At 53.0% G+C, this 10,431-nt stretch overlaps 1 protein-coding gene across 1 annotated transcript in view; it reads left to right on the top strand.

Moving 5' to 3' along the window:
• GALNT14 (polypeptide N-acetylgalactosaminyltransferase 14) overlaps nt 1-10,431 on the top strand; it is a 233,031-nt gene that overhangs the window by 180,010 nt on the left and 42,590 nt on the right. The window contains exons 7-9 of the mRNA XM_007470881.1: nt 6,350-6,437; nt 7,213-7,297; nt 9,791-9,894. Coding sequence (XP_007470943.1) covers nt 6,350-6,437; nt 7,213-7,297; nt 9,791-9,894 — 277 coding nt within the window. The remainder of the gene's footprint in view (nt 1-6,349; nt 6,438-7,212; nt 7,298-9,790; nt 9,895-10,431) is intronic.

The raw sequence follows: 10,431 nt of genomic DNA, 5'->3' as shown, positions 1-10,431 counted from the left end.
GTGAACCGCTCAGAGTACCGAGAAATCCTTACCAACTTTGTTCATCCATTGAGAGAACCTCGGTGGGTGTACAGAGTTCCCACACCTGGGCCTAGATGTTAAAACCGATCCCGTGACCACTTTCTCTGAGATCGGGAGGGCTCGTATAAGTGTGTGACATAACCAGGTGAAGAGGTCTGGATGGAGACATAGTCGGTTATGAGCAGACCATTCTGTTGAGGGGCTTGGCCCGGCGCTGGAGGCCCTTCCACGTCCTCCCCTCCCTTTGTGCGCCATCTACAAATGCAGCGAGCCCCCCCAGTCTAACACTCTTACAAAGCTAGGCTACTCCTCCTCCCTGCCCGTGCCCGACACGCCCACTGCTTCATCTCCCTCTAAGCCCTTCCTGTCCCTGGATGCCCTTCCCCTCCTCTCCACAAGCCCCTTGCTCTCCAGGGCCTCACCCATGTCTCCCCTCCTCCAGGAAGTCTTTCCTGACTGCATGGCCAGCTGGGATCACTCCCAGCAAGAATTGCCCACTTAGCCCTACAATTTCCTTTTCTGGGTTTAGTTCTCTGTCTCCCTTAACAGATGACAAACCCAGGGCGGCACTAATCACCTCACTGTGGTCACAGAGTAAGGTGCTCAGTGTTTGGAAATGATAATAATACAAAACTAGATGCAACGGGAGGTGATAAGGTTGGAATAGGAGGAAAACGGGCTCGCTTCGTGCCTCTAAGTTAACTACCAGACATTTATCGAACACCTATTTTGGGCAGAGTTTCGAGGGAGAGTTGGGATGGACCATGGAAAAGGAATCCACACCCTGCTTTCTTTCCCAACCCGGAAACTCTTTTTTTTTTTTTTTTTTAACATCTTTATTGGAGTATAATTGCTTTACAATGGTGTGTTAGTTTCTGCTTTATAACAAAGTGAATCAGTTATACATATACATATATCCCCACATCTCTTCCCTCTTGTGTCTCCCTCCCTCCCACCCTCCCTATCCCACCCATCAAGGTGGTCACAAAGCACCGAGCTGATCTCCCTGTGCTATGCGGCTGCTTCCCACCAGCTATCTCTTTTACATTTGGTAGTGTATATATGTCCATGCCACTCTCTCACTTTGTCCCAGCTTACCCTTCCCCCTCCCCGTGTCCTCAAGTCCACTCTTAGTAAACCCGGAAACTCTTCAAACCGTGTTGTTTAGGGTTTTCATGGAGGTTTCTTTACATAGGCATGGTTGATGAAATCATTGGCCATTGGTGGTTGAGCTCAATCTCCAGCATCTCTCCTCTCCTTGGAGGTGGGGGGAAAATGGGGAAGGGAATGTGAGGGGGTTGGGCGTGGGGCTGCAATTTCCAGCCCCCTTTAATCACATGGTTGGTTCCTCTGGGAACCAGCCCCCCCTCCTCCAAGAGTCACCTCATTAGTATAAACTCAGATAGAGTGAAAACGGCTTATTATGAGAACAAAAGATACTCCTGTCACCCCCAATCAGTCAGGAAATTCCAAGAGTTTTAGGAGGAGCAAAGGCTAAATTCAGATTTCTTTTCATATCACAATGTCACAGTATATACCACATTTTGTTTATCTACTCACCCACTGACGGACATTTGGGTTGTTTCTGCCTTTTTTACCACTGTAAATAATGCTGCTACAAACATTTGTATACAGGTTTTCCTCTGAGTACCTGCTTTCAGTTCTTTGGGGTACATAACCAAGGAGTGGAATTGCTGGGTTGTGCGGTAATTCGGTGTTTGACCTATAAGGACCTCCAGGCTGATGTGTCCCTGCAGGATGCTTTCCTCGGGCAGCCTTAATGAACCTGGAGGCCCTTTCCTTCCCCGTGGCGCTGAGTCCATCTCTGAAGCCCTCTTTGAAAAATTGCTCTCTTGTGTATCCCTGCACAGCAGTCCTCCTCTAGAAGTCATGCGGCCCCAAGAGTGGGCTCAGCCCCCCAGGCCAAGCTCCCAGTGCCCACCACTGTCTGACCTAAAGCTTTCATGGCAAGAGGATTGCTCAGACAAACCCCAGACTGTGGTCCCACCCTCACCTGCAGAGGTTTTCACCAGACCCCGACTCTTGATAACGAGATGGTTCTGCTGAGACATCCCCTTCAGGATGGGGAGTGTGGGCGTGTGTCAGCCTCTTGTTTCCACGTGTCTTCGTATGTGTCTCATCTCAGAGTAAAACGTGATTTGATCTTGTGAGTGGAAGTGGAAATTTTAAGCTGTAATTGGAGTTTGGGATTTTCAAAAATAGAAAGAGATAAGGAAGAGGTTGGGCTTGAGCTGTCAGAAGCTGTCCTCAGCTGGTGTTTTCCACATGGAAAATCTCCTTGATTTCCCTTCCTTCCCTTCAATTACATGATGATAACTTGAAACAAGCACCAAGTTGTTAGGTTTTTTTAAACAGAGGCTTCTTCCCTGCCACCCTTATCTACATATTCCTTTAGTAGGAAAAAGAGACTTTAAGAAATTTCAATTCCTGTAGCATTTGGCAAATTGATATAAATAATGGCTTACATATGCTTCAGAGCCCTTTCACATGCTTCCTTTCTTGTTCCTTCCAAAAGCCCTGTTAGGAAGGCAGGATAGTTTTGCAAATTATAATTTGCCTTTACTTCATAGATGAAGAAACAGAGTTCCTGAGTGTGCTGATTTGCTTAAGGTCAAACGTATTCTAGGGCTTCCCTGGTGGCGCAGTGGTTCAGAGTCCGCCTGCCGATGCAGGGGACACGGGTTCGTGCCCCGGCCCGGGAGGATCCCACATGCCGTGGAGCGGTTGGGCCCGTGAGCCATGGCTGCTGAGCCTGCGTGTCCGGAGCCTGTGCTCCGTAACGGGAGAGGCCACAGCAGTGAGAGGCCCGCGTACCACAAAAAAAACCAATAAACAAAAAACGTATTCTAGATGTCAGAACCAGAATGGGAACCCAGGTCCCTGGCCCCCCTCTTGCTCCCCCATCCCTCCCTCCAGGCTAACAGACACCCCACATTGTACTCCTCTGCTCTCCTGTCCACCACCTTCCCTAGACAGCAAGGTCTTATTCATCTTTGTACCATCCACAGTTCCTAAACCATAGTAGGTGCTCAGTGATGCTGGTGGATGCAATGAGTGAATGGTCGTCTCTAGAAGTTCTTTGGTTGCCCGTCTACAGTGTGGTTTTAATTATATGAGATGGTGGAGAAAGAAGAGACGTATGACTGGAGGGGTGATTGATGGCCATTGGCTCTCAGTGGGGCTTGGGCTTGGATTTGTGTCGGAGACGGGGAGGGCGTGTTGTTCTGGATCTGCCAGGAATTTCAGCAGCTGCCGTTTGAGCTTACCTCTGGACCTAGCCTTAAAGATAAAGCCACTGGGGCACACAGGTAGGGACCTGCAGTGGGTCTGGGCATCTTTATGGAGAGTCCATCCATCCCTGAGCCTGTGTGAGGAGAGGCCATCCTGCTCAGCTGTAATTGATCCACCTGCTTTGCCTCTAGCCATTGACAGTGGCCTCAGAGAGAGTTCATAGCTGCCCTCTTTTAGCCAATGCCAGCTGAACACCTGCTGCCCAGCCGGCTCTGGCCTGGGGCTGAGGGATACAGAAGTCCCTCAGGGAGGTTTGTGTCCTGTCTTCGAGGGGTCATGTCTAACATCTTCTGCAGCCCCCTCTTAAGTCTGGCTCCACATAGCACTTAGCCCCAAACATCCCTCTCTGCCTATCTGGCCTCCATGACTCTGAGCCAAGCAGCTGTCACAACCGAGTTGTGGAAGGACAGAAACCCTCAGAACTTACAGAAGAGTACCCCAGAGTCTGTCACAGCCCTGGAGGCAGAGGCCATGGGTGGCTTCTGGGGAAGCCTGTGGCCAAGGTAAGGAACCAGCATTTTATTTTGCCTTGTAGTTTCCAAATATTGAGGAAAGATTAAAAATAAACAGCATTGCAGTTTGGGGTCCCCAAGACCACCCTTGGCTTCAGTAATTCACTAGAAGGACTGAGAACTTAGCAAAGATGCTACACACGTGGTTACTGTTTATTACCGCAGAGGGATGTGGATTAAGATCAGCAGCGGGAAGAGGTGCATGGCGGGTGTTCCAGGCACGATCGTGCAGTTGTCCCCTCCCAGTGCTGGTGTGCGGGCAGCACTTGCTTCCCCCAGCCAGGATATGTGGCAACATGCACAGAGCATTGCCAAACAGGGGAGCCCACGCAAGCCTTGGTGTCCAGGGTTTTTACTGGAGGCCAGTCACGTAGATGTGGCTAATCACCACCATGGTTTCCATGCCCCTCCAGAGGTCAAGTTGAGTTGGCATCCCGTGACCCAAGGCCGTCACCACAAACCTCATCGTTAGCGTAGACTATCTGATGTAACCCCAAGGTCCCAGGTAAACAGACACTTTTATAGGCAGAACATGCCAAGGGCTTAGAAGTTACCTCTCAGGAGTTGAGCAAAGGGCTAAACGTATCTTTAGGTTAATCCTTTATGGCACAAGGGTTTTTACCTACAGTGAAGAGGTAGAGGCCCAAACTCAGCAGACAAAGGCAAAAACAGGACTTTGTCAGATGCACAGAAGAAGACCAGTCTCTGAACTTCTGAGAACATTTCAGAATTCAAGTCAGGAGAATGTCTTTGGGGTGTGTCTCTGTGGAGAGACTGGTGTGGGTGGTGGATGGCTGTGCGTGCATGCAGTGTGTAGACACACACGGACACGTGGTGACAGGGGCCCCAGAGCACTGTGGCAGCTGGGCAGGTGCTGTACAGGAAGCATCTGTGCACATCCCAGAGGGGGAAGCAATGCATTGAAAATGAGCATTTCCTTTCACGGGAGCCAGTTGGCTTCAGAGGCACCTTGTCACTGTTGAGATGAGTTATGTCTGGAGGCCAAGGGCCAGATTAAGTCTGTGGATGTCAAGGCGGGTGCTCGGTGAATCTGAGCTTAAAATTAGAAGACGGCCTTATTTATGGGAGAGATTGAATCAGGAAATTAAATGACTGCGAGAGAAACGGAAGTTCCTGCCCATGCTGACGGGGGGTGGTAGGTGCAAAGGATTGGAAAAGTGGTCCTGCCTTGTAGGCCCAGGCCTGTTGTCTCCTCCCAGCTGCTGGATTCCCATTCAGCCACGGAGTCTCCTGGTCACAGCTCAATTATCCTGCCCACGGGAGCCCAGTTTCCCCTCCTGCATACCAGTACGGGAGTGTTCATCCAGAATTAAGGAACATTTTAAAAGCATACGCAATGCCTTGATGGCCCCCAAGAACTGGTGAATTTGTCTTGCAGATTTTGAAACTATCCCCTGGATGACTTTGATGCTTATCAGCGGGGTGGCCTGGGGGGAGTAGCAAGCAATGAGGCTGGAAAGCTAGAAACAGGCCTGTTTTTGATGGTCTTGGATGCCAGGCTAAGGCGTTTGAACCTTATCTTCAAGGCAATTCAGGTTTTTAGCTGTTGAGCTACAGAGTGAGATTTGAAAGACAAGTCTGTCAGCCACCTGTAGAATGAAAGGGAAAAGGGGTGAGGTGAGGGTGGGGAGAGGAGCTGGGAGTCCACTGCCTCGTTCGCCAGGCTCGAGGGGACAAGGGAGAGTCAGCGTCCATTCAGAAAAGCAGTTTTAGAGTTACAGTCGGCAGGCTCCATCCAGTTGACGGGCAGAGGTGTAGCTTCTTAAGTTAGCGCTGGGGAGGAAGGGGGGATATGTTGACAGAAATAGGGAACCAAGGGAAGGAGCGTGTGTGGGGAGAGGATGGTGAAGGCACCGCTGGAAGGCCGTGTGCGTCCACCTGGAGGGGCCGGCGGTGTACTGGATCCACCCGAGTCTGGAAGTGAGGAGCAAAGTCAGGGCCGGAGGTACAGACTTGATTATCACAGGTGACAACTCAAGTTCGGAATCTCTGGAGATGCTACGCATCAACTTGCCCGTGAACCATAGGCATAGAAGGTAAGTGTTGGGAAATTCCCACTGTGGAGGTGTGGCTTTGCTTCTTGGAGCTGCAGGCTTGAGGCCACCTTGCTGGCTGACTGTGTCCTCTGCCTCCTGAGAGCCCCGTGGCACTGAAGGACTTCGGGGGTCCCCTTCTTCCTGATGTCCCTTTTCTCAGTGTGCAGCACGCTCCAGCCAGCCTCCCCGTGTCTCCACCATGACTATGTGGCCATGAGAAGGTGCCCGGGAGTAAAGGAAAGGCTCTTAGCATTGTAGGCATCATAACTGGAGAGGTTGCAGTGTCTGTTGGCCCATTTTATAGATGAGAACATTGAGATCCAGAGAGGAAAGTTCTCAGTCAAGGCCCTGAACCCAGTCTCCGGCCCTCCCAGGCCGAGGCCTTACCGAGCCCCGGCCTGGCTCCCTTATGCCGCCATCTGAGCGTTCAGGCCTTCTGTTTTACAGGACTACACGCGGGTGGTGTGCCCCGTGATCGATATCATCCACCTGGACACCTTCAACTACATCGAGTCGGCCGCGGAACTTAGAGGGGGTGAGTGGGGCTAACACCCTTGCCCAGTAAGGACTTTCTTTTTCTCCTAGTCGTTGCTGCCAAGGTGGAAAGTGAGAAAACTCTCCTAGTGGTTTGTCTGGAACCTCCAGCCCTGCATCCTGTAATGTCAATAGCTCCAGGGTGGCCCTCACCATGGGGACTGTGAATGGAAGGGCCGGGGAGGCAGCAGGTCACTCCCAGCCCCCTGAGCTCTAGCTCCAACACGGGGTCACTCCAGGGCCTGAGGATTCGAGGGAAGCAAGGGCCCCCCTCCAATGTGGGGCCTGAATTGTTCCAACATCTCAGTATCGGGTGCCTCCCTCTCTTCAAGGCCCACCACAGTTCTGCCCAGGGCTGAGTGCTGGCTCCTCAAGAGGGGTTTGGGGTGATTCAGCCCCTCACAGACCTCCTGCTTACACCCCCCCCCCACTCCCGAGACTCTTGGCCAAGGGCCACACTCCATAACTGTCCATCGTGTCCCCCTTAGGGCCCACTCTTGGGCTCTGTCAACTCCCACTCTTTATCCTGTGCCCTTTGTTCCCGAAGTCCACCCAGCAGAGAAGGCTCAGAGAGGCAGTAGCGGGGAGAGAAAGAAGGAAGCCGTGGAAGGGAAATCAGGCAGCTCTGTTGCCGACCAGCTTGGGTGAGACCTGTTATCCCTGGGACCACCTGGGAAACTGGGTACGTTCTTGAGCTTCTAGTAAAGGGACAGAATGAGCAAGGTCTGCAGGTACATCAGAGAGACCAAGTCAGCCATGCGGATGCTGTGTTTCAGGGTTTGACTGGAGCCTCCACTTCCAATGGGAGCAGCTCACACCAGAGCAGAAGGCTCGGCGCCTGGACCCCACTGAGCCCATTAGGTGAGTCAGGGCAAGGGTTAGGGGTGGGCAGATTCATAACCACTTGGCCCCTCCCTCTGTCACATGGTATAGAGAAGCAGTCCATGTGAGATGCTCACACGATCGGGCAGAAACCAAGAGGACCCTTTGCCAGGCCAGCACCGCCTTTGCCCTTATTTTAGGAGGTTTCCGTCCTCGTGGAGACTTCTGCTGAAGGGATGGGGGCCGGGGGAGACCTGTGCTGAGGACTTGCCCAGCGCTGTCCACCCACGCACATGCCATGTCAATATTTACGCTTCCAGCTAAACGTTGGAGGGTCCCAGATGGTCCCGTTTGAGCCTCTGACAAGGGAAGAGATGGTTCCTTAGCCCTCAGGTGCTGGATGTCAGGATTCAGCCCAGGTAGGTCGGGTCAGCCATTGCTGTAAGTGGAGGCTGCTGTCAAGGCATGGCCACTGCTATGTACGAACACACAGGACTGCTGTGTCCCACGTGAGAACACGACAGGGGCGTCAGCTCTGGGCTGCTTCTGCGGTGCTGCAGATGGCTTTGTCCTCATCTACATTCTCACTTCCAGACCCCATTGTGACCCACAGCACAGTGGCCAGATGGCCGCCTGGGGTTCAGGCCCATCTGAGGGCTCGGCGTAGAGTAGAGTACAGGGGTCCACCCAGCGGTGTCTTGCATCGTGTGTGTATGGCTTCAGTGTTCCCAAGACTGGAGGGTACACGTGTCCCAGGCCTGTTGGGAACCTCCAATCTAAAACTTTCCCGCCTCCAGTGGAACGTCAGAAGGCCAGCAAGCGCTTCAGGATGTGGAGAGAAGACCACGAGACGGGGATTGTTCCTGCCGGGGTTGCAGGGATGCTCTGGGCTCTTCAGGGGCACCTCTGCAGCTCGGGGCCTGCCACAGAGTAAATGTTTGATCATTTTCATTGAACTAACTTAAGTCAAACTGAGACTCAAAGGGCTGTGAAGAACTGAGTGGTGACACTCAGACAAACGGTGGGAATTGGGAGAACTTTGCAGTGGGACCTCTGTCGCATCGACCTGCCAGCCCCTCCTCCCTCCTCCCTCCTCCAGCTTTCATGATCTGGTGTGATGCCGAGAGGGAGCCAGATAGTGCCATTTGCTCCTAAAGGGAGAGCAGAACCTTCTCACCATCCTCAGGGCCATGCAGCACACACCAGTGCCTCGGTTACTTGCTGCCGGAAGTGTCTGATGTGGCAAGTGGACCAGGACAAAGTCGAGGACAAGGCGGTGATGGTGCCGCTGCCTCTGGGTTTCCCTTCTCTGTCCCAGGGGTAGGGTTTTTGAGGCAGGGTCTCTTCTTGTGGGAACATCTCTGCTCATCAGAGGACAAGTGTTTCCCAGAGGATAGTAGGGTGTCGTGGCATTGGGAGACCGAGCTTCTGACCTGCTCCCCATCAACTAACTATCTGACATAGAAGAAAACGCCCTTCACCCTCTGGACCCGCAGAATGAGGGGCCGGGTCCCGGAGGGCTTGCCAGCACCCCAGCCGAGCTGTTGATTCTTGCAGACGTGCGTCCTTGTGCTTATCGGGTTGCTTGGCTGGACTCTGCAGCCCTTTCCTTTCCAAGTGGCTTCTCTGGAATCTCTTTCAGTGGTCAAGGGGAGGGGAGCTTGGGAGAGGACCCCAAGGAAAGAGAATGAAGATGAGGGTGTGTTTGTTTACTAGGGCTACTGCAGCAGAGTACCACAGGCTGCGTGGCTTAAACCACAGAAACATACCGTCTTGAGCTCTGGAGGCTGGAAGTCCAAGACGGAGGTGTTGGCAGGGCTGCTTCCTTCTGAGGGCTATGCCGGACCCTCTCCTGGGCTTGCAGAGGGCCGTCTTCTCTCTGTGTCTCCTCACATTGTCTTCTCTTTGTGCATGTCTGTCTCTGCAACTACATGTCCCCTTTTATAAGACACCAGTCCTATTGGATTAGGACCCACACTAATAACCCCATTTTAACTTGATCACCTCTGTAAAGACCTTCTTTTTAAATAAGGTCACATTCTGAGGTACTCAGGGTTAGGACCTCGACATGTTTTTCGGGGGATATAACTCAATCTGTAGCAGAAGGAAAGAGAGGAAAAAAAAGAAGAGAGAGTCCAGTCTCAAGAAATGGATGTGCTGTTCACAGCTGCTGCCGCAGCCCGTCTTCTCTACCTGGTCAGTGGCCCATGGTCCCCGCTCCCTGTACTGGAGCTCCCAGGAGGGCCCCGCTGGGCAGGGCCTGTGGCAGAAGCCAGAGGGAGGCTCCCCAGGCCCTCCGAACAGCTGGGGTTCTGAGCAAATCCCGACTGCCCCACAGGACTTGTGCAGACGAGCATATTAGCCTGTCTGCAGGCTCAGGAGATTTACAGTCGAAGGGAAAAGGCCTGGAACATGTTCCTGTTTGAGGTAAGTGGACAATGTGGCCCCAAGATCAGGACCACCAGGACAGAGAACACCGCAGCAGCCCCGCTCCCGTGACTGACCCTCCTTCTTTTCCTTCCAAATGCACAGGACCCCAATCATAGCTGGAGGCCTCTTCGTGATGGACAAATCCTGGTTCGACTACCTGGGGAAATATGACATGGACATGGACATCTGGGGCGGGGAGAACTTCGGTGAGTCGCTGTCTCCGCATCCAGGGGCTAGGGTGCGGGTCTCCGTATCATTGGACCACGTGTACCTGGGATGAGGGCCAGGGAGATGGGGAGCAGGTCACTCCTTTGGGGGAACACCACATGGGGTGCCAGAAGAGTGGCTGCTGGGAGGGTGGAGGGAAGGAGGGGGATTATCCATGGGGCCACATGGATGCTGCAGACCAGGGAAACATACCCAGATGGACCATTAGGGGGAAGTTGAGATGCAAAAGCTGGAAAGACCAAAGGAGAAACACCGAGACTGAGGGCCAGAGGCAGGCTTGAGCTGGGAGTACTGAACATGGGAATTTGGAGTTGGAAGGAGACTGGGGATAAAAAGCATGAGGAGGAGGATGGACAGCAACACCATTAACATCTGGATCACATCTGTTGGCTGGTCTAGGCGTACAGCACTCAGCACTGGGTTAGTGAGGAGGGTCTGGGTGAATGCTGCAGAAGCCCCATCTTTTCGGCACAGGGAAAGCAGTGGGGGGGGGGGGGGGGGGGGGGGCCCGGGTT

Source organism: Lipotes vexillifer, unplaced genomic scaffold (genome assembly GCF_000442215.2).
Source record: "Lipotes vexillifer unplaced genomic scaffold, Lipotes_vexillifer_v1.1 scaffold717, whole genome shotgun sequence".
NCBI lineage: Eukaryota > Metazoa > Chordata > Mammalia > Artiodactyla > Lipotidae > Lipotes > Lipotes vexillifer.
Note: the sequence above shows the minus strand (reverse complement) of the source record. Positions and strands in the feature narration are given on the sequence as shown.